This window comes from Cervus canadensis, chromosome 2 (assembly GCF_019320065.1).
Source record: "Cervus canadensis isolate Bull #8, Minnesota chromosome 2, ASM1932006v1, whole genome shotgun sequence".
In the NCBI taxonomy this organism is placed as follows: Eukaryota; Metazoa; Chordata; class Mammalia; order Artiodactyla; family Cervidae; genus Cervus; species Cervus canadensis.
In genome coordinates, this window is record NC_057387.1 from 47,507,373 (window position 1) to 47,530,467 (window position 23,095).

At 47.0% G+C, this 23,095-nt stretch overlaps 1 protein-coding gene across 3 annotated transcripts in view; it reads left to right on the forward strand.

The window, feature by feature from the left end:
- Positions 1-23,095, forward strand: part of BCAR3 (BCAR3 adaptor protein, NSP family member) — a 218,909-nt gene that overhangs the window by 92,803 nt on the left and 103,011 nt on the right. For 2 of the 3 annotated variants that reach the window (XM_043460603.1, XM_043460604.1), the window contains exon 2: positions 9,775-10,102. In XM_043460603.1, the coding sequence (XP_043316538.1) occupies positions 9,786-10,102 (317 nt within the window). In that variant the 5' untranslated portion in view covers positions 9,775-9,785. Of the gene's footprint in view, positions 1-1,484; positions 1,710-9,774; positions 10,103-23,095 lie in introns of those variants that run through there. The other variant, XM_043460602.1, reaches the window with a different exon arrangement.

Genomic DNA, 23,095 nt, shown 5'->3' on the forward strand with positions numbered 1-23,095 from the left:
TCCTATGTAAATCCTTTTTTGGATATGTATGTTGCAATAATCTTTTCTCTGTGGCTTGATTTTTCACTGATGGTGTCTTAAACAGGAGTTGTTAATATTTAAATTAATTATTTATTTTTGGTTGCTCTGGGTCTTTGTTGCTACATGGGATTTCTCTCATTGCTGCGAGCAGGGGCTACTCTCCAGCTGCAGTGCTGGCTTTTCACTGACTGGCTTCTCTTGTTTCAGGGCAAGGGCTCTAGGGCTTATGGGCTTTAGTAGTTGGGGCCCCCAGGCTCTAGAACACAGGCTCAAAGTTGTGGCACAAGGGCTTGGTCCCTCCCTGGCATGTGGGATCCTCTGAAGTCCGGGATCCAACCAGAGTCTCCTGCGTTAGCAGGTGTATTCTTTACCACTGAGCCACTGGGGAAGCCCAGGAGTTCTTAATTTTAATGTTTTCTAATGATCAGGGTTTTGTTTTGGTTTTTTTCCCCCTTATGGTTAGTACTGTGAGTGTTTAAGAAGTCTTTGCCTACCTTAAGGTCACGAAAAAAATTGTTTTGATATTTACTTTAGATGCTTTTATTGTTTTATCTTTCACAGTTAGATTTAAAATCCGTCTGGAACTGATTTTTTTTGGTATAAAATAAGGCAGGAGAAGGAAATGGCAACCCACTTCAGCATTCTTGCCTGGAGAATCCCATGGGCAGAGGAGCCTGGCAGGATCTAGTCCATGGGATCGCAAGAGTCAGAGACGACTTAGCGACTAAACCACCACCACCACCACCAGGGTAGAGGTCAAGATTCTTCTTTTTTTTCCATGTGGCTTTTCAGTTGATCAAGCATCATTTACTGAAAAGACCACCTTTTTTTCCCCAGTGCATCACATCAGCATCTTCTATGTGAATCAAGTGACCTTATAATGTAGATCTGTTTATGGACTCTATTCTATTGTCTATCCTTGCTCCCAATTACTATTTCTACAGCTTTATAACAGGTCTTGATAACTGGTAGTCCTCCACTAGGCTCCAATTTTTTACCCTCCCAAGCCATCTAGTACTAGAGTGCAGCTTCCACCTCCCACTTGGGAGGGTAAATTACACCCATGTCCAGATGGGTGTAATTGATTTGCTTGTTCCCAGGGCTTTGGTCATTTGTGGTTACCTGGGTCTTTATCCCATCAAAACCCCTTTAAACAGAAAGCCAGCCAGGTGTCTGCAGACTAGCAAATCAGATCTGTCGGGTAGTTAAATTACGCGGGGAGGGGAGAGGTGGATTGGGGAGGTTGTCTCCCCTGGGGGTACAGTGACGAGGTGGTCGATCTACATACACCTGAGGACTGGCTTCTCAGGAGGTACGAGGAGAGCCAAACTAAAATCCGGGTAGAGGAGGGCTACGCTAGGTTAGCGCATGTAAATGTCGCGGGGGGTTCCGCAAGGCTGCGCGAATAGGCTCGCCGGGGTGGGGCCGAGAAGCCGCAAATCACCAGTTGAGGGCCCGAGTGCGCGTCGCCGGCTCAGAGGCGCGCCGGCTGCTGCCTGGGCCCGGGCGGGGGCCGGGGAGGGAACCGGAGCCCCAGCCGCCCCGCGCACAGAGAGACGCGCGCCGGCTTCCCGGTGGGCGCGCTCCACCGATCATGAGCCGCTCCTACTCCGGGAACAGCTGCGGCGCGGGGCCGACCGTGCGGCTCCTCTGAGCCCCAGCGGGAGAACCCGGGCGCCGCGCTGGAGGTGAGTCTCCGCCGCGTGTCCCGCGGAGGTGCGGCTTCTCCCGGGGCCCTTCGGCCTCCCCCTTCCCTTGGAGGACTGACTGGGAAGTTTGTTAGCGAAAGTTAGGCTATGGGGAAAGTAGAGCCAGCGACCCCCTACCGCTCCCCCAGCCGAGTTGGCGATTGGGGGCCGGAGTGGCTGAACTGGGGATGGGGTTGCGCCCGTAGGGGGCCTCTGAACCGGCTAGGATTCCCCACACGGGGCCTGCGGCGGGAGGCGACACGCAGCGAGCATCTCTGCTCTTTGCATCTTCCCGGGTGCTGGCTTCTCCGACCCCCTGAGCGTCCAGCCGCGCCTCCCGGTCCCCTCCCTCTCGGCCCCAGAAGCCGGTGAGGGTCGCGGGATGCGAGGGCCAGGGAGGTGGGGGTAGGGGCTGCTCCGCTGGAAGCCCTGGGCTTGGAGGAGGCGAGTTTCTCCACTAATCTCTTGGAAAGTCTGCAAAGCAAGCGAAGGAGCCCGCCCCGTAACTGTTGACAACAGCTCCCTCCCTCTCTCCCTTTGTTGAAAAAGAATGAATAGTTGGTTGTGTGGCTCCCTTTTCGTCGGAGAAGGAAGGGAAGGGGAGGTGAAGGCAGGGAAAGGAGGAACGGTGGGCGCACCGCGAAGTGGGTTCCGGTCTCAGCCCGTCTTTCCTTACCCGCTAAGGCTGCCTCCACCTTAAAAGTTTGATCAGGTGTGGACAGTCGTGGGAAGTTCAGTGGGCTCCGAAGCAGCTGTCGAGGCGGTGTGTTTCGTGGAGGAACCCAGAGGGTCGTGGCTGGGCTTGGGTGGGGGTGATGGAAAACTCTGGTTTTGGTTTTAACTCGCTTGAAGCAGGGTGAGGAGGTGAAAGATTGTTCTCTTAACCTCGTGTATGTTTCACCTGAAGCCATTAGCTGAAATAGAAAGTAGAGCCGTGCGTTCAGCCATGCATTTTAAACCTTGACTCTTATCTACCACGGCTACACAAATCTTTCCAAGGAAGACACATTGGCGGAGGGAAGGTCAGTTTGAGAACGGACAATCTCCCTGCTTGTTGCCAAGGAGTGAATCGAGATCCGGGAGGAAGGGGAGACCTCGGTTCAGAAAGTCACAAGTGGGAAGGGGCTGCTCAGTTAATACAGGGGAAGCCACAGGCCGAGCAGTTGTACGTGAGTGTACAAGGGGACATATGGAATGTAGCTGTAAACAACTTGCACACTAATGGCTCTCTCACGCCCTGACTCCAACTTTCCCTGAGAAGCCTGACATTTCCAGAATGACTAACAGGAGATCTCAATCTCCTATTCATATAGAAAGGACTGCTTGTCGAATGGATGCTAATCTTAAGACTTTTATCATGTAGATCCTGTGCTGTGTTGCTTGAAATTCAATCCATGGAAGAATTATTCATACTTCAATCATTTGGCTAGACTTCATAATATACTTCAAAGTAAAGGGATACTCTTAATTCCTACACCCAAGCAGAACTTTATTCTGAGTGGATAAGCCAGCTTTATATGTGAGGTTTGCCATCTCCTCTTCCTATCTGCCTCTGCAGAGAAGATACACAGCTACAGATCTGGATTGTAACTTCTCTGTCGTGGTCATAACAGGGCAGCGGAGGGGGTTACACTTCCAGAGTTTAAAATACAACGGAAAGCTCTTAAAGCCCACATCCCATGACTGTCTGTGAATTTAACTTGAAAATATCTCATTTCAGAAGTAAGATTGAAAAATCCAAACAGACTGCTTATCTCTGCCTCAACTTGCTTGCGATCATCAGTTTCTTTGAGACTGTAAAGGAAAGGAGTCACGCCTGTTGTTCACAAGCATTTCAGAGCATAACTGCTGACCAGGGTCAAGAAGGCAGCACATAGATTGGGAGAATGTCAGGCTCACTGTCATCTCTACTGAGATTTCAGCTCTTTGAACGTACACGTGGGTCTCATGTTTTGCTATCAAGATGTAGAGTCTTTGACCTTTGTGTATATTTCAAGATCGGGCTTTAGACGAAGTCAGGACGCTGTGTCTGATTACCTGCACAGGTGAAGTCAGATGGCCAAAGTCTCACCGGGGCTTTTGTTTTAAAGACTGCATGTGGGCTCACTTCATGTGCCTGTGTATCTATGCTCTTGTCATACTTGATTGGGTGTCGTTACCTCTTTGTTCTCGGTTTAAACATCTCCCTCCTCATCCTTCCTGGCTGCAGTCTTCCCCAGAAGCAGTGACTTCATTTGTGAGCTCTCGTTGTGATGGGGATGCAATGACAAGCAAGACAGACATGGTCTCTGCCCTGCTTAGAGGAGACCTGCTATTTTTGGAATACTTGCTGTATGTCAAGGGCTTTCCATACACAATTGTATTCACTTTTCACAACAACTCCATGAAGTAGATGTTGTTAACCCATTTTTACAAATGAGAAACTGACTGTCAGAGAGGTTGTCACTTGTCCCAGGCCACACAGTAAGTCAGTGGCAGAGTAGGGATTTGAACCTGTGAGTGGCTTACTTCAAAGCCTATGTTCTGAGTCACACCGTGTCTGATTTTCAAAAATTAAATAGTACATAATGGCTAGGAACATCGAGACACAAACATCTCCAAGTGGAGAAAACTTGGGAGCCAGAAACTGGAGACTTGAATTTAGTCTCCATCATGCTCTTCCAACCCATGTGTTCCCATCTCAAGACCTTCACATTTGCCGAATCCCCTGCCTGGAACTGAAGGGAGTTCAATCTTCTCTTGACTGGTTCCTTCTCTTTTCAGGTCTCATGTCACAGTTCCCTCTTCAAAAAGCTCTTCTCAGACCACCCTTTCATGTTCTTTAGGGCACTTATGACTGGGATATTCCCTAATTTGTTTTTTTATCTATGTTGATTGAACTTCCCCATTGCAGTGTAGGTTCCATGAGAGGAGGAGCTTATCTATTCTGTTATAGCCTCAGTTTTAGTACACTGTAAACCCTCAGAGAATATATATTGAGTGAATGAACATTTATTTTCCTTATCTGGAAAAGGGAAGGAGCTTGATCCTCTGCGATCCCGTATACATATCACGTGCTGAGATTCTGCCTAGTGGTCAGCTGTGGTAGGTGGCTTCTCTGGCAGAATGGAAAGTACGTACCTTGAACCTAGATTCCATCACTTCCACCTCTGGATTTCCCCCAGGTTCCTGGAGTCTGGAAAAAATAAAAATAAGTAGGAAACAGAGCAACCTACAGACTGCAAATGAGTTTCTTCCACCTGTAGTTCGCCCTTCCATTCCCCACCCCACTTTAGTTTGTTGTTGTTTGTTTTTATAAAGTTGGGTCTCTGGCCAGGGCCCACCTCCCTCACCATTGGATTGATTCAAGCTTGACATTGGACCCAGGCTGGAACCAGTCTTTCCCAGTGAATAGTCACAGGACGAGGCTATATTTTAATGGGGAAGAGTCCCAAGTTAGAGGCAACAGGTTGTTGAGGAGAGCCTGGCCTGTGTATTTCCAATTTATCTGCAGCTGAGAAATTTAACTGTAACACAGGAAACTTCAACTAGGATGATCTTCATCCTCCCATTATTAAACTCTGTTTTACGGCCTTTGGGTCAGTACCCCTTCCTCTGGGAAGCCTTTCCTGGCTGCTAGATTCATCTAGACCCCAGTTCCCACTCTGCGTGCCCCCATAGCCTGGGGACTCACCAATACATAAGGTCATTACTTACTGTCTGCTTCCTCCATAGGATGGGAACCTCGTGAGGACACCTATTTGACACCATCCCCAACACCCACCCAGTGCAGGCCCTCATTAGATGTGTGTTGGATAGAAGAATTAGTGAATGCTCCTGTTGGCTGACTGTTCCTCTTTGTCATTCTTTTCTGTTACCCAGAAAGTAATCTGAGTGTCAGTTGCTCTGTACCAAAGAAACTCACTTACCTGGTGGTTCTCAAACCTGGCTCCACATTGAATGATACTTGCAAGGGTTTTGATAAGACTGATGCCAGGGTCCTATTCACCGAGATTGTGACTTCATTGGTTTGGTTCACGGCTTGGGTGTCAGAATTTTTGAAGCTTCTCCGAGGACTCTTAATGTGCATCCAGGTTGAGAGCCTCCGCTTTTTTAGAACTCATCCCTGGCGTTGGTCCTTATAGGCTTGAAGCAGTCCAGGTGAGAGAGGCCAGGGATATAATTCATGGAATATTGCATGGTTCCTGACAGTTTAAGAGGTACTTTCACATCTGTTATCACATCTGATAATAACAAGCTGAGGGATCTACTCTCTGGTTTAAATACTCCCTTCATGTTGATGACTCTTGAAAATCTACATTCTGTACTGGCCTCTAATTGAACATACGGGTATCTAGACTGCGAGACAGAACTGTCCTACTGGTACCTCACACTCAGCAGCCCCAGTGGTGAACTTGTTACCCTCCGTCCTGAGGGGGTCACCCCTTGTGCTACTGAGTGTGTTACAGCAAAGCACTGTCCTCCCATGGCTGTGGCCTCCTTCCTCCCATACAAGAGGCCGTGAGCTCTTAGCCCCTCGCTCTGCCCTCCCTTTCCCTTCCCGTGGCCACTGTCCCAGGTCGGAGTCCTTCATCACTCCTTGCTGGCTCGTTGCTGGTGCCTGACTGACCTCCCCACGGCCCTTCTCTCCCCTCCAGAATCACCAGAGCTGCCTACCCTGGCACAGACTGGACTCCATCCATCTCTTCCTGAGTTTCCCTAGCACTGACAGTCAAGTTCAAACACCTCAACACACCCTTTAAGACTTTGTGATCTGGCCCTAAGCTGTGCTTCTTCCAGGAACTGCTTCTCAGCTTCACTCCAGCCGCACTGCACAACTTAGGTTCCTGAGCTTGTGTGGGTACTTCCCGCCTTTATGCATCTGCTGTTACCACATCATCTTAGAAGGCTTTTCCCTACAGTTTCCAGCCTTTCAAAATCCTTCATCTCCAGTGATACCCTCTCTGAGATCCTCCTTAAGCCCTTTTATCAAAATTAATTGTTCTTCCCCCAAGCATCTTAAGGGTCCCATCAATGAGTTATATTACAGTTGACCCTTGAACAACACAGGTTTGAACTGCATTGGTCATTTTGTTGTTGTTTAGTCCTTCAGTCGTGTCTGACTCTTTGCAACCCTTTGGACTGTAGCCCACCAGTCTCCTACTGTCCTTGGAATTTCCCAGGCAAGAATACTGGAGTGGGTTGCCATTTCCTTCTCCAGGGTATCTTCCTGACCCAGGGATCGAACCCAAGTCTCCTGCATTGCAGGTGGATTCTTTAGCCACTGAGCCACCCAGAGTGGGGGTGGGGGTGGTGCATAGAATTGCATAGGTGCACTTACACACAGATATTTTTCAGTAGTAAATACTACAGTCCATGGTCAGTTGAATCTGTAGATGTGGGGGAACTGTGGATACAGAGGGCTGTCTATAAATTACATGCAGATTAACCCTGAGTTGTTCAAATGTCAACTGTATTCTCTTCGAGTTCATAGTCAGGGATTGAGATTTATGCATCTTTGTTTCTCTGAGTATCTTATCTGGAGTGGGCACTTAAATGTTTGTTGAGTTGAAAGTAGGAAAAGCAGATGTTAACATCCCTCGAGAATACATCGAGGTGTGGATAACTTGCTGAAGGGCATTCTAAAGCACTTTGGCTCAGACTTGAAATAGATAGATCTTGGATAAGCAGAGAGGAAACAGGCTGCTGGAGACACTGGAGCCAGTGTAACTCTTGTCTGTCATCCTAGCCTGGAGATAGACGCGATCAACACTATGGGCCTTTGCATACGCAGAGATTCTGTGGGATGCGGGGTGGGGCTTTGGGTCTCCCCACCAGGTTCTTGGGACTGATCCAAGCCTGTCTGTGGAGAAGAAAGGTGCTGACAACTCGGACAGGTGAAAGTTCATGACTGTGAGTGTGTACGGGTGGGATGAGGGAATCCTAGTCGGCTTACGTCACCCGTGTTCAGGAGAGGGCTGAGGAGTTTGGTTTCTTTTTTAATAATGATGATTAACATGAAACAAGTGCTGACAGCGTGCCAGGTACTGGCCAGACCCAGGAGGGGCCCACACGGGGACTGACAGTCCATTGTCTGCACCCGCTGGGAGGGAGCCGGGCCTTCTGTGTGGTCCCACTTACGCATGGAGCAGATGGGCTTCAGAACTACCAGGTTCTGAGGCAGAAAACTGAGGACGGGGTTCAGGTTATATGCCTTAAATGAAGGGTCTCCTTCCACCCAGCACTTCGGTGTCTGTCTCTGTCACGTGTGGGAACAGTGGACTGAGTGTGTGTGTGTGTGTGTGTGTGTGTGTTGTCAATTGTTTCCTCTGCGTACTCTGCTGACTGCTCTGGTTCCACCTCTTATTCTACCAGAGTCTCTTCCTCTTGATTGTCCCCAAGCCAAGTCCCAGGTCCCCAGGTCCTTTGTGGCACTGTCTGCAGTGGTGCTGGAGAGTGATGGTTTTCACTCAGCACCGCTCCCTTTGCAGGGGAGAGGGTGGTCTGTGAGGAACGGGGATTGCCCGGCTTGAGGACGGACTGCAGGGTGAAGAGGCGTGTTCCTCATCAGGCTCGGGGAAGGCCAGGGCGTGGGGCTTAGCTGTGCAGCTGTCATCTCTGGATCCATCTAATACCGTGACTAGGGATACAGATTCTGTAACCCTCTGTCTCCTGGGAGTAGCCCTAATTTTTATTCAAGCTTATGTTTCTTCTTCTCTATTTATTTGCCTTTATAATTTTATTTATTTGGCTGCGCTGGGTCTTCATTGTTGCACAGGCTTTTCTCTAGTTGTGGTGAACAGGAGCTTCTCCTAGTTGTGGTGCCTGGGCTTCCATTGTGGTGGCTTCTCTTGTTGTGGAGCGCGGACTCTAGAACACAGGCTCAGTAGACGCGGCACACAGGCTTAGTCGCTCTGTGGCATGTGGGATCTTCCTGGATCAGGGATCGAACCCGTGTCTCCTGCATTGGCAGGTGGGTTCTTTACCACTGAGCCACCAGGGAAGCCCTATATTGACCTTTAAAATATCATTTAATTTGGCTTAGATCAAAGCCATAGTTATTGAGAGGATAGAGGTACTAACCCTGCTCAGGGTGAATGCTCTGCTAGTGGTGATGGCTGGGAACAACTGCTAAGGCTGCTTTCACACACAGCGTTTTTCGTTTCTTTCCATGCAGCTCTCGACCATTTTTTTTTCTCTTTTTTGCCTTTCCCACTCTTCCTTGACTCCGCAGGCACCTATGCACATTGCTTAACCCTGTTGGTGATAGGCGGGTCCCTGACCCCTCGGGGGGACAGTTGTACATGGAGCCCCCACCCCATGGCTTTCCTCTCCAGCTGAGCCCACTGATGTATGGAAGAGTGGCCCACCTCCTGAACCCTGACCGTCTTCGTTAATTAGCGTACATTGATTTATTTATGAGCACCAGGTCTTCACCAGAAGCAATCTGTCTTGTCTCTCTGGGTAGCACAACTGAGGAGTTGGATGAAGGTGTTCTAGCAGCTAAGGAACTCCTGCCATTTTCACCTGTTCTTATTGCTTGTAGGGTGGTGGGAATGCATGAGCTCATTATCCTTCCTCAGTATTCTTTTTTGTTAGTCATGCTTTTCCGTCAGCTTCAGTCATATGAAGTAATAAACTGGCTCGTATGTCTCTAAAGGCTCTGAAATGTATTTGCCCTATTCCATTGTGACTCAGTCAGTAAAGAATTGGCCTGCAATGTGGGAGACCCAGGTCCAGTTCCTGGGTCAGGAAGATCCTCTGGAGAAGGGGATGGCAACCCACTTCAGTATTCTTGCCTGGAGAATTCCATGGACAGAAGAGCCTGGTGGGCTATAGTCCACAGGATCGCAAAGAGTTGGACACGACTGAGTGACTAACACACACACACATTGGTGGACCTGCTGCCAGACCAGGAGAATTCCTCTATAGGATGAAAAAGGGGATAAGTCAACTTCCCATCACAGTAAATTTCACAAGTGATGTTTATCCTTTAACACTTCGTGAGCATTTTCTTTTGTTACGAGGAAGTCAATTCTCATAGTTTTCTTAGATTTATGGCTTCACTCTCTTCTTCCCCCCTTAGACTTGAGGATCATGGCTGCAGGAAAGTTTGCAAGTCTTCCCAGAAACATGCCAGTGAATCACCAGTTCCCCCTCGCCTCATCCATGGACCTTCTGAGCGGCAAGTCCCCTCTCGTTGAGCGTCGTGCAGATGCCTATCAAGATGTGTCTATACATGGCACCCTTCCCCGGAAGAAGAAAGGCCCTCCTCCCATCAGGTCCTGTGATAACTTCAGTCATGTGGGGACCCTCCCCCATTCCAGATCCCCACGGCAGCACTCACCTCTGAGCCAGGACGTCATCCAGGAGCAGCACCTGCAAGACTGGAAAGGCGAAGCCTTCACCTTCAGGTAGCTTCTTTAATTTCACAAATGAAAATGATTTGTTTTAAAGGGCTTAAAAAAAAAATTTGTTTTTAGGAAAAATATCAAACATGCACAAAGTAGAACAGATAGTTTAGTTAACTCCCATGGACCCATCACCCAGCTTCAACAGTTATCAACTCGTGGTTGGCTGCTTTGTCTGTACCCCACCCACTTTCCTTCCTCTGGTATTATTATTGTTTTCAGGCAAAGCTTTATTGTGCTCTGTTACTATTTTGAAGCAAATCTCAGACTTCGTTTTATCTGTGAATATTTTGGTATATGTCTTTCAAAGACAAGGACTCTTATTTTAAAAAACATATAGCCAAAAAAAAAAAAAAACATATAGCCACAGCATAAAAAACTGTAACATGTAAAAAAAGAACCGTTTCTTAACATCATCCAATTTGGAGGATATTATGAGTATTTTAAGGTCAGCTTCCTGTATCATTAAATCCCTCAGAAGGAACCACGGCTTTTTTTTTTTTTTTTGCATCAGATTATGAACTGCATCCATCCATTTCTATAGAGATGCCAGGATTTCTATAGTTAGGATGTCTATAATTGTGTAGGCGTCCCCATTATCCAGAGCATGCCTATGAAAACTTCCATAAGCTGAGATGGTGTGAAGCAGTAGTTACCCTAGGACATATCATACTAATGGATGCATAAAACTAATGGATGCAAAAACAAATGGAGATAAAGCACAGATGCTCGTGGACAGCTCAGGGCCAGGGTGACTTGATGCTGAGATGCTGCGTGTAGTTCTGGAGGGAACTTGGTGGTGCTACTCTTGCTGCTCTGCGTGTGCACTGCCTGTGCAACAGTTTCCTGGAAACAGACGCTGAACGCTCTTTTCGTATTTCACCTTTTTCCACAAAAGCAAAATTCCTCTTTAGACTTCTGTTAGTGAAATCAAGTACTAATGTAGGTGGTTTTGTAAAAGCAAAGTGGTGTCAAGCGCACTTTCAAAAAGTGGGGATACCTGTGTTTAGTTGTCAACAAGCTGAAATAAAATTGTGTTTGGTTTTGGATCCATCATCAAGTCAGCTTCAGAATACCTTAGAACAGGAATTGATTTCTTCTTCTGTCCACCAGGGACCTGGGTAAATAAGCCTCATGGTCGTAAAGGCTTTTTCTTTGGGTCTGAAATGGGCCTAGTTGTGACCCTGCTGGTGGAGCTGGTTTAGGACCGCTGCACCTCATTTTCTGTTGAATAAGACCAGCAGCCAGTGCTGTTGGTAAGCAGGGGGATGGTTTCTTCTGCTGTATCTCCTGACATCTCTCTCTCTGTCCAGCCCTGTAGCAAAGAAAACTGCTTTGGTCCTAGCTCATTTATTTGTTCAATACCTGTATATTGAACACCTGTGTTAGTTAGAATATGTTGATTTTGTAAGCACTATTGCTTCACCAGTAAAATTCTGCCCATATCATTTGAGTATCTTAACTAAAGGGATGGTCTGACATAGTCGACATCTTAGCTATCAAATCATTGCCCTCTTACAGGGTGGGGAAATATGTGCCCTGACACGATAGCAGTGGAACATGAGAAATGGTGTCCTCCCAGAGCAAACATTGTCGTGAAGGATCCAGATAATAAATACAAGTAAATAAACAAGACAATGGCAGATTATAGTCAGTGATATAGGGGAAATAGTAATATACTGGAGATTTATTGGGGTTATATTTTTTTTATAGAGTCTCTGAGGAGAGGAGTCAGTGGAAGGCTGTCCAGGCATAGGAAGAACAAGTGCAAGGAACCGGGGGTGGGAACATGTTTGAAAAACCGAAAACAAGCTAGGGTGACCTGTGGCTGGAGTGTGGCATGTTGAGAGACAAATATTACACATGTTGGGAAAGGACTAGACAGGCAAGAGTTCAGAATGAGTTGTATAATTGCAGCATTACAGGAGAAGATAAGTGGAAGCCCAGATAGTTTCTGGAGAAAGCACTGGAGAGTCTGCAGTGTTTCTGACATCAGACCCCACAGTTTCCCAGGGTGTTCTGGGCTTCAGATGGTTCTGCTCTGCAGAGTCTAGGTGGGTGGTCTGCTGATGACAGGTGCGCATGGAAGCTCACACCTGTGCACGGTAATGTTGATATCACATCATGGGCACCTGATGCACGGCGATGCAGACGCAGAGCCGTCACTGCCCTGTCTTAAGGAGGCTGTGAGGCAGCAAAGGAGAATAACTTCCAGCTAGCCAGAATTAAGCCCAGGCTGGAGTCAGAACCGCTATTACCTGGCTTCCTGTGGCCACTTTTTATTTATTAAGTTAAACTCTATACTGAGCTAGATATCCATGGGCTACCACATGGAGATGGTTCACAAAGTCCAGGCTAGGTGTCTGCTCTTACCAGGGGGATCTCCCAGGGGCCGGGAGTAGTAATGGAGTCACCCTTTGTAGCTTGAGGAGGTTCTCAATAAACTCCTGAGGCCCAGGCTGTCAGCCTGCCAGCAGTTCAAAGCTTTTTAACGGGAAGACTAACGTGGACATAGATCAGATCTCAGATCTTATCGGAGGTGGACACAAGTCATGAGTTTAAAGTCCAGGCTGTGGAAGACTTAGCAAGTACTGCTGGTTTAGGTTTGTTTCTGATTCAGAATTATGTTCATCTAAATCCACGTGTTTTTTTCTTAACTAAAAATACCTTATTGTTAAAGGTCAGCACAGGAAGTAATGCACATCCTTCAAAATTATGCTGAGTGTCAAAGGATCTAAAGTCCTCTTCCCCCACTCCCCAGCCTTATTGTTAATGTATTTTGTTTACCTGACACATCTTAAAAATATCCTGAGTTGTTCTCAGTTTTGAGGACTTCAAAGCACCTTATATTCTTTTTTTTTTTCCTCCCTAAATCCTTTTAAGTATTCCTAATAAGATTATGAGCTGCCTCAGTTACTTTTTGGAACAAGTCAGAGTGTCAACAAGTAACATTTTGTGAAAGTGAAAAGCTGGGCACAGGCTATTTGAATGAGAACCTGAGCCTTTAGAGTGGAAAGTGTGACTAAGGTGCTGGACAGAATTACCTCGAGAGAGAAACAGCATTTCTATTCCTAACTCAGCTCTGACAGCCCGGCAGAGCTGTGAGACCCACCACCCTGGTTCACTCACCACTGGAAGCTGGGAGCCGTGTGTGTTTTAGAGTTCTGAATCCCTGACTCTAGGGACCTAAGACTAGTTAGGTCTACTTTTAACAAGATTATTGGTTTCTTTCTCTTTTTTTTTTTTTTGCCTTGTTTCAGATAAACTCTTCTGGCCTTATTTCTTTTCAGAGTGAATTCAGGGGTTAACTTCAGCTAAGAGTAGCTGAAGTTCAACTTGCCCAGATGTCAAGCCTGCAAGCCTTCCATTCCATCACACTTGAGGTTGGCATGACGATGGTGGAGCCATCTTGGGGAGTGACCCCCCACAACTCCTCATGTGGGCCCGCCTATACTCAGAGGGAAGTGCTCCAGACAGCACCTCCTTGTCTTGTGAAATATTCTAAGTTGCAAGTTCGCTGTTTTTCCAACAAATTTGTTTACTTTGTTAATCACTAAAAAGTCACCTTTATGATTGAATATTAAGTAAATATCAACCCTGTGGAAGGCCCCAGGCAAAGCAGAGGAGGTCTTCCTTTTGACCTAACAATTTGCATTAATAAGCTGTCATATAAACATGTGTCATAGTCACATGAATTATTATCCCTTACATTTTATAGTTATAAAATATCTTCCTGTTCATAAGTTATCTTGTTTGAACATCATAACCCTATGTGACAGCAGATTTCATCGTTAGCAGCAGCATCAGGTTGTCATCAATAAGCTCAATGGTTCAGGGATTGAATGGTTGAGGCACCTAAGATTAGACCCTCATGTGTGACTGAGCTAGGATTAGGACTCAGAAACTATCATAGTGCCTTCCCCAAACACTGTGCTCTGTAGCCTTGCAAGAAGGCTGGCTCTGCAGTGGGCATCCTCTGAGTTATCTTCTCGCATGAACACTTCAGTCCCCAGGGTCTGACTGCAGCGTCTCAGACACCCCCCTTGAGGAGGCCAGAGCCTTGGCCGCCAAGAGCAGGCAGAAGGCGGGCCTGGAAGGGGAACTGGTCTCCTTGTTCCGAGACCCGTATCTCTTGGCTCTGTTGTTATCTTGGCTGCCCTTGGATATACTTGTGGTTTGAAAAGTAGCCAAAGTGAGGAGCCCAACGCTCTTAAACCTGCTGCCTGGTGTCACAGAAGGAGCCTTTGTTCTACAGGCTGAGCAAGGCTTCTCTGAGCAGTCTGCAGATGGGATTTCCTCTTGACATTAGCGTTGTTTGGCTGGTGTCCCTTGGGTTCATCTGTCTTCAAGGATGAATTTTTATTTCAATCTGGGACCTTCCTTGGGCTGAGAGGAGACTGGTTCCTGTTATGAGAGGTCAGCATTGCCGGGATAGGTGAAGGGTCAGCGCTTGGAGTCCACTGTTGGTCCTCTCCCTGCCCATGGGTACGTGGAGGCGCACATTCCTGGGAACAGCTGCTGAGAGCGTAATTCCTTCTACCCCCTGTGCTGTGGAAGCATGTGGCTGGACAATGCCGTGTTTCATTAATCTGCATGAGTGGAGCTGACTGACTAGTCACAAGTGTTTTAACTGATGGGGGCCAGAAAGTTTGCAGAATTATTCCAACTTAAAATCCCGTATCCTTTCCCAGGCAGTTAAGTAACCTTCTGTGTCATAGTGTCAGCTCTTCAAATTTGAAGCTGAAGTGTTAAGACACAGGCTCTGGGCAGAAGACCCTTCTCCAAACACTAATTCTGCGCTGTGTCGGTGCTCTCATCTGAAAAGTTGTTTCCACAGCCACCAAGTTCTAGAACTATTGATTTATGCTCCCCCAGACATGCAAATAGAGTAGTCTTTAGCACAACGTTAATCAGAAGGATCTACTACGTGAAGGTCCACATGCAAGCATCTGCATGCTTTATACATGGGCATGTCTGCTGTCTATCAATTGGAAGCTCTTTGGGCACAGAGAAAAAGTTGGGCTTAAATTTGATAAAAGGCTATTTAATATGAATAAATTCTTTTTAGTAGATGGTACATTTATTGAGTTAGCAGAGTAGCAATGGCTTAACAGCCAAGAATGTCTCCAGAAAGTAGTAACCCATGCACTGAATTTTTATTTTTAAATTTTGAAGTTAAGTTTTATGAACAGTTTGAAATGCCCCTTGGTGTTTAAGTGCAGCTGTTGCAGATGGGTTAGCAAATTCCAAGCAATGGTGCATGTCCTGGCCCTGGTGGCCCCTGATGTGCTGAGGCCAGGTGCAGCTGGGTCAGAGGTGAGCTCAGCCCCTGCTGGGCATCTGGTACCAATCCAGGGTTGGGGGAGCCCAGAGAATGGGGAATGCCTGCAGGCCCACGAGCTGCCTGACAGTAGTCCTAAATCTTCTACCCGCAGGGATGGTTTCAACCTAAAGGCTGGGATCTGTGCATTCTCAGCTGTTCTGAGGGAAAACTGAAGTACTTTTTTTTTTTTTTAACTGATTGCAAACCACAACCAAGAAAATGATCAGACTTACACAAAGCCATCCTTGTTAAGTGGAGCTGTTCAACATCTTTCCTCCCCCAGCCCCCCACAAACCTGCTTTAAATTCCTGTTTATTCAGGCCTCCTGCATGTTATTGGAGCAAAAGTCAGGTTTGTCAGTCTTCTGTGAGTCAGAAGCTATGAGTTTGTCACACCCCTCAGGATAGGTTGAAGCACACTGTAGACAGAAGATGCTCTGCAGTTACAGATGACTCGTATTCTTATCACATGTGGACTGGGGAGCCATCCCAGCCAGGCCAGGAGGTAGGAGCTGGGGAAGTTGCTCTTGTTGATTAGGAGATCCCTTCTGGAGACTGGACTGGGGCCACAGGAGTGATAAGCCCTCCGCCACCTCCGCGGCCACCCTGCTGTTCACAGCCTTGTTACTGCTGTCACCACCCAGTCTGTCTCTAAGAGACTAGCTGCAGGATTGCCTGCAGAATTTCAAGCTTTCTCTCCTCCAAGGCCCCAGGCACAGGCACTGAGGGTGTTCCTGTTTTTGGATTGTGCTGTTATTTACAAATTAGAGAAGTCTGAGAAACCTTCCATGTTGACCCAGCCTTTATGTCTGTGGTTCCAGAATCACTTGCAAACATAGTCAGGGGTGGACAGAGAGAACGCAAGTCATGTAATCCAGGAGGTCTCAGTTCATCCACTACTAGGTGTGTGAACTAGGACAGGTTCGAAACTATAAACCGAGGGTGAGCATAATGCCTCTGAGGGGTGCTGTGAAGATTTGCTGTCACTAAGCCTGCAGCTTCCACTGAATGGCACTGCTCTGACTTTCACTCGTAAGCCTGCTGCTGCCTCTGGGAGTCTGGCTGGAACAGGTCATGTCCTTGCTCTCACTTCCACCTGATCATAGCAGTTTGTTCTTCTGCCAACTCTGCTGGGTGACGCCTGACCCTGAAGGCCACTGGTCATATTGCTGGGATGTTGATGTACCCATGGATACCAAAGAAAGCAGCTAGTGACCTTGGGGTTGATTCCAGCAAACAGACTGGGTGGCTCTGTGACCTTGTGTAAGTTACTTCATCTTTCTGACCTCCATGTCCTCAAAGGGTGGCTTGGGGGTCAAATACAACCCCACATGAAGGCACCTAGCCCAGGACCTGACATGGAACAGGGGCTTAGATGTTGGTTTCTGCCCTTCCTTCCTCCTGGAAGGCCAAAGGCCAGCGCTTGGAGGCTACTAATCCTCGTATGTAACCTGAGATCACGTTCAATGCCTGCAGGTTTCCGTGGGAGAAAGTTTCCCATGTGTTGACAGTCTGGCCGGAATCCCTCTATCTGGGTCTGCTCTAAGCGGCCCTGCAGCAGTGCATCTTGGCCACCATTCAAGCTTACAGGTCTGACAACCCCATGGCGCACGGAAAGTCAGCACACCATGGCACTGAGATAGAGTCTGTCCCTGGTGAACTGGCCCAAGCCCTTGTCCTTGTGCTTAATGTCAGTGTCTTCACTGTTTCTTCTTTGCTGAGTATTTATTGAGTTTATTTAGTGTCAGGTATTGTGCTGGGTTCTTCCCAGGTGGCTCAGTGGTGAAAGATCTGACTGACAACACAAGAGACGTGGGTTTGATCCCTGGGTCGGGAAGATCCCCTGGAGCAGGAAACAGCAACCCACTCCAGTATTCTTGCCTGGAGAATCCCATGGACAGAGAAGCCTGGCAGGCTTCAGTCCATGGGGCCACAGAGAGTCGAACACGACAGTAACTCAGCACGCACATTGTGCTGGGTACCAGGTCCCCAGTGGATAATAAATTATAGATGTGGGCCTTGCCTTGGGGAGTGCCCAGTTTAGGGCACTAAACTGAATGAGGAGGTACAAGGAAGGTCATATCAGACAGCCCTGAGTTCCTTGAACTGGGGAGAGAGAAGGCCTCTCTCCAGGAGGGAACATTTGAAGATTTAATATAAAAAAACAATGTAAACTACTTCATTAATATTTTATATTACAATGTATTAAAATGATAATATTTTTGAAATATAGAGTTAAAACATTATTGAGTTCACCTCTTTCTTTTCAATGGACTACTAGGAAAGTTTACATTACATGTTTTTCACATTATATTTCTGTTAGTTCCGGTCTAGACCTCACTCAGGAGTTTAGATTTTCTCCGAAGTTCGAAGGGAAGCCTTTAAAGAGTTTTAAGCAAGGGAATAACATGATCTGGCTCAGTTAGTAGAAGACTCAGTGGAGAAGTGATTGAAGGCGGAATAGGAGTTGGAAGGAGGGCAGGAGGCGGTTGCAGAAGTTCAGGAACAGAGGAGGTCTGTTCTGGGAGGGTAGTTCAGTTCAGTCACTCAGTCGTGTCCGACTCTTTGTGACCCCATGAACCGCAGCATACCAGGCCTCCCTGTCCATCTCCAGCTCCCAGAGTCCACCCAAACCCATGTCCGTTGTGTTGGTGATGCCATCCAACCATCTCATCCTCTGTCATCCCCTTCTCCTGGGAGGGTAGTAGAGGAGATGAAAGTGGGTGGATTCAAGATCTATTTTGTAGGTAGAATCTACCGGAATTACTGAGGGTTAGATAGAGAGAGATGAGGGAGTGGGACAGTCAAGCATGACTCGGGGAGCTGGGTGGGGAAGCGGGGAAGAGTGGAGAGGAGCAGGGCTTTATTTGGTGATCGGGCTGCTTTTTCCTGGGAGGAGGAGGTGATGGTTCGATTGCAAAGAATCAAGACTTCTGTTTTATGTGTGCTGAGTCTGAGATGTATGCGTGTCTACTGGAGGTGTTAACCAACCAGTTGGTGTTGTGAGCCTGGAGCTATGGAGAGAGGTCTGGGCTAAAGTTATAAAGTTAGGAGTCTGCATACAAATGATATTAAAGCCAGAAATGGATGCCATTGGCCAGGGAGAGAGCTGTATAGAGCATAAAGGCAAGGGCCCCTAGGGCCCAGCCAGGAGGAACGCGAGCACAGACCATTCTGGGGAGTCAGCATAGGAGGCTGAGTGTTCAGAGGGGAGCAGAGAAATGAGGCAGGAACCACACATGGTTGGTGTTCAAAGGAAGGTGGGGATGAGAGACAAAATTCAACAGGAAAAGATCTAATCTTTTAAGTACGTAGTAAAACAAAACACATTTTTTCATTACTTGATTCTTTTTATAAACCGTTTTTTGATTTGATTAAAGCAGACGTGTCCCCGGGGCCGCCCTCCCTCTGGGCCTGTGTCAGCAGTGTGGTGATTATGCCTGCGGTTGGTTCCTTCCCTGGCGGTTCTATGCATCCCCCGACAGCTCCGTGGACAGAGGTTACATAGACCACTGTGGCTGGTGTTCAGACTTTTGCCTGAGGGGTGAGGGCTGTTTTTCTAAGGTGCCTGCCCTGGAAAAGGGGCCTGGAGTGCCTGTTCCTATATATGTTTGGCTGAGTGAAGTCTTTCCTTTTATTTTCTCAAAACTGTAGCACTTTGGGGCTTCCGTGACAGCTCAGTTGGTAAAGAATCTGCCTGCAATGCAGGAGACCCTGGTTCAGTTCCTGGGTTGGGAAGATCCACTGGAGAAGGGATAGGCTACCCACTCCAGTATTCTTGGGCTTCCCTGGTGGCTCAGTTGGTAAAGAATCCACCTGCCACGCGGGAGACCTGGGTTCGATCCCTGGATTGGGAAGATCCCCTGGAGAAGGGAAAGGCTACCCACTCCAGTATTCTGGCCTAGAGAATTCCGGGGACTGTATAGTCTGTGGGGTCACAAGGAGTCGGACAGAATAAAAGCAGTACTTTTATTCTGTCTCTGAGTTAGTTGAGAAGAAACCTTTACAAACACACTCCTTTAGCAGTGAGTGGGGAGGGGAATGGTTGGGGGCAGGGTGGATGGGGCCAGTAGGAGTGGAGGCAGGGCAGATAGACACCCGCCAAACAAAGCATCTGCTTTTATCAAAAGTGCTGTGTTTGGGCTTAGCCAGCCCAAAGCCTGATGGTTCACTGATGCCAGACCCTCTGTGCCTGCCAAGAGACATACTGGCCTTGATACGGTTTTCCTCATTGTTACTCTATTCAGTTTGACTGACTGCTGCCAAGTTAAGATTTCAACAGTGGCTTTTAACTTAATGCTGTCCTGGAGTTCTGCTGAACACAAGTTGACCCATGGCCACATCAGGTCTTCGTCAACCAGGACCGCTTGGTATTAACCTTGGATTCCTGTAGAGAATCACCATAGTGTGATATGTAGGAGATTTAAATGGTGCTGTTTTAACATGATTAAGGAATCTGCCTGAGGAGGCGGTTTAATTGCCATTCTTTCGGTGTATGTCATGAACACATTCATCAGGCATGGCTGTATTTTCAGATGAGATAGAAACTGACTCATAGGAATAGGAATTGGCTGCTGAAGTGAAAGAAACAGGAGTTTGTGAAGCAGCCGGGCCTTAGGATCCCTGGTCACCAGGACAGGAATTGTGTCCTCAGCTACAGTCTACCCTGGGCTGTAGGAAGAAAGATTCCCCAAGTTGAGGGAAATGACAAAGAGGGTCTCATGGTCTGAGGCTCTGAAAGGGAAATGCAGTTCAGGACAACTGACAACAGCATGCTGACCAGAGCTTGAAGGAGGAACAGGTATGTTGTGACCATCCAGGGAGCACTTGTGTTTAAGGATGTATAGGAAGGACTGTCTCCAGCCTGGACTGACCCAGGTACAGGATCCCCCCGACGATAGCAATGATGAGCCAGGGCTGATCTGATAAATTCCTTCACTAGTACACTGAGTATTTGTGTGCTGGAGACTCAAAGACAGGCCAGGGCTTTTGTCCAGTTGAGGAGCTCATGGCCCTGGGAGAAGGGGATGCAGGTTTTGAGCCATCTGAGCTCACCTGCACCTGTTTTCTCTCCTTGCTGCTGACCTGCCTTCCCATCCACACTTTTGCCCTCTAGTCACTCCAGTAGCTCAATAAGCAATTCTACTTTTCTTGACCTCTGACTCTAACATCTTTCCAGGAATCATGTTACTTTTTCTCCTTGACCAGGGGATTGCAGGCTGTGCTTTCTAGGTAACCTTCCCTCAGAGCCTGCCTTCACTGTGCCACCACTTGCTCTGGGCTGTTCTGGCCTTGGACCCAGACTTAGGGAAGGTCGGGCCATGCAGCCGAGGCCCGTATCAGAGGGTGGCTCTGGGCTGTGGAAAGAAATCGAGTGCAGAGTGAGCAGAGGATTGTGAGGAATGCTATGGGTAACAAAAAGGGCTTTCAGAAATTATGTTTGGAATAATAAAACCAAAGAGAGGGGGATGTGAGAGAAACCCAACTGCTGAGCTTCTGTTCAGCTTGCGTTTTTTTCTTTTTTTGGTTCAGGAAATGACTTCTCTGATTGGAAAGGGTAGGATAGAGGTGAAGGAGGATAGTAGATGAGGCCATGACAAGAGGCTCTAATGCCACCAAATAAGCTGAAGCCCCAAGGCCTGAGAAGAAAGGCTGAGACCACCAGAGCAGTGCACAGCATTGGAGAAATGCTGGCATCACCAAGAGTGACAGGAGAGATGAAGATAGATAAGGATTTTAATTTCCAAAACGGAACTAGGGAGATAAAATTAATCTATAAAATGGTAAGATTGACATCCATCTCAGGAAATATTCTAAAAAGGATTATTAGAACAATGATTTTTGAATTCTTGAGGAAGGAAGCAACAACCAGTAGTAATTAGCAGGGCTTTGCCAAAAAGCAGGTCAGACTAGTTTCACTTTCCTTCCTGGGGTTACTTTGTTGGTAGATTAGAGGACCGTTGAGAAGGTGTATATTCAGGTGTCAGTCATCAGTGATATCCTTAGGATGAAAGTGATTGCAGGCCAGATGATGGTACAGGAAACACTCTCTAGGCTGTGTCCTTAGTCCATTTCTAGCCAACTTTGAAGTATCTTTTAGACAATGATACTGACATAAACATCATGTTGGTGGATGTTATGAATATTGGGGGAATAACTGATATGTCAAAGAGATAGAAGATCCAAAAAAGATCTTGGCATTTTGAAACAACAGACCAAACCTAACTAGAAGAACTGTGTGTGTGTGTGTGTGTGTGTGTGTGTGCGTGTGTGTGTGCGCGTGTGCATGCACACACAGTCACTCAGTCGTGTCCAACTCTTTGCGACCCTTTAGACTCTAGCCCGCCAGGCTCCTCAGTCCATGGGATTCTCCAGGCAAGAATACTGAAGTGGGTTGCCATTCCCTTCACCAGGAGATCTTCTCAACCCAGGGATCAAACCCGAGTTTCCCGTGTCTCCTGCATTGCAGGCAAATTCTTTACCTGGTGAGCCATCGGGGAAGCCCAACCAGAAGGACTCAGGAGAGACAAAGACTTGCACTGAGGCCAAAAAACAAAATAAATGTATAGCGTTTGGCTTAATAGCCACATGTGAAAAAAATATTCCAGGATTTAGGTAATTGCAACCTTAGAGTGAGTCAGCAGTATTCTTTGGTTGTCAAAGAAGCTAATGTGATTTTAGGAGCATTAATTGAGTTTAATAATTGGACCAAGGGAAGTGGTTACACTTGGCTGCCCAGCTCCCATCTGGTGAATTGTTTTCTCTAAACAGAAACAGAAGGTGAATTCCTCCACTACAGAGCAGTGAGCTTCTGTCTAGATCACTCTTCTACTCTAAAGCAAAGCGGTTTAATCATCAAGGCATACCCCTAAGGTTCTTTGTATTAGTGAAAACTCATGTCATGGGTTAACCCTGGGAGGAGAATATAAAATAAGCACCAACCTTAATCCTATCAACTACAAGTGAGCCAGCTTTAACAAATGAAATCAAGAAGTATGTCTTGAGATGTGGGTGAGTAAATCTCTTATTTATTTTGCAAAGGGATGAAACAAAATATATTGTCGGAAATGCCCATCTAAGAGTGTTATAGTTCTCTGTTTGTTTGTTTTTTTTAAAAGGACAGGCAGGAGAGTAGTCTGAATTGGGTTATGAGGCCCCCACGCGGGGTACCTCACCTCAGCCATTGAACTCACTTCGCTGGCCGTGAGTCTGTTCCAAGCTCCGGCTAAGGAGGCATTAGTTCTCTGTTTTAAAGCTACATCCCTTTTTAAAGCACAATCGTATGCATATTTTATAATTAATTTCATAATTAACTTTTATGGGTGATTTCTTTTTCCCCCTTTGGCTTCTTTTTTTTTTAAAGATTAAAGTAGCATTCACTTACAATGTTAACAGAGCACATCCTTCTTTTAATTAGCAAAGACAGTGCATATAATAAGCCCCTGCATTGCATGAGAAAGTAACTTAAAAATTTTTTTATTTATTTTTATTTTTAATTGGAAGATAATTGCTTTACAATGTTGTTTTGGTTTCTGCCATATAACAACATGAATCAGCCATAAGTATACACATGTCCCCTCCCTCTTGAACCTCCCTCCTACCCCTCTAGGTTGTCACAGGGCCCCAGGTTGACCTCCCTATGTCATACTTCAAATTTCCACTAGCTATCTGTTT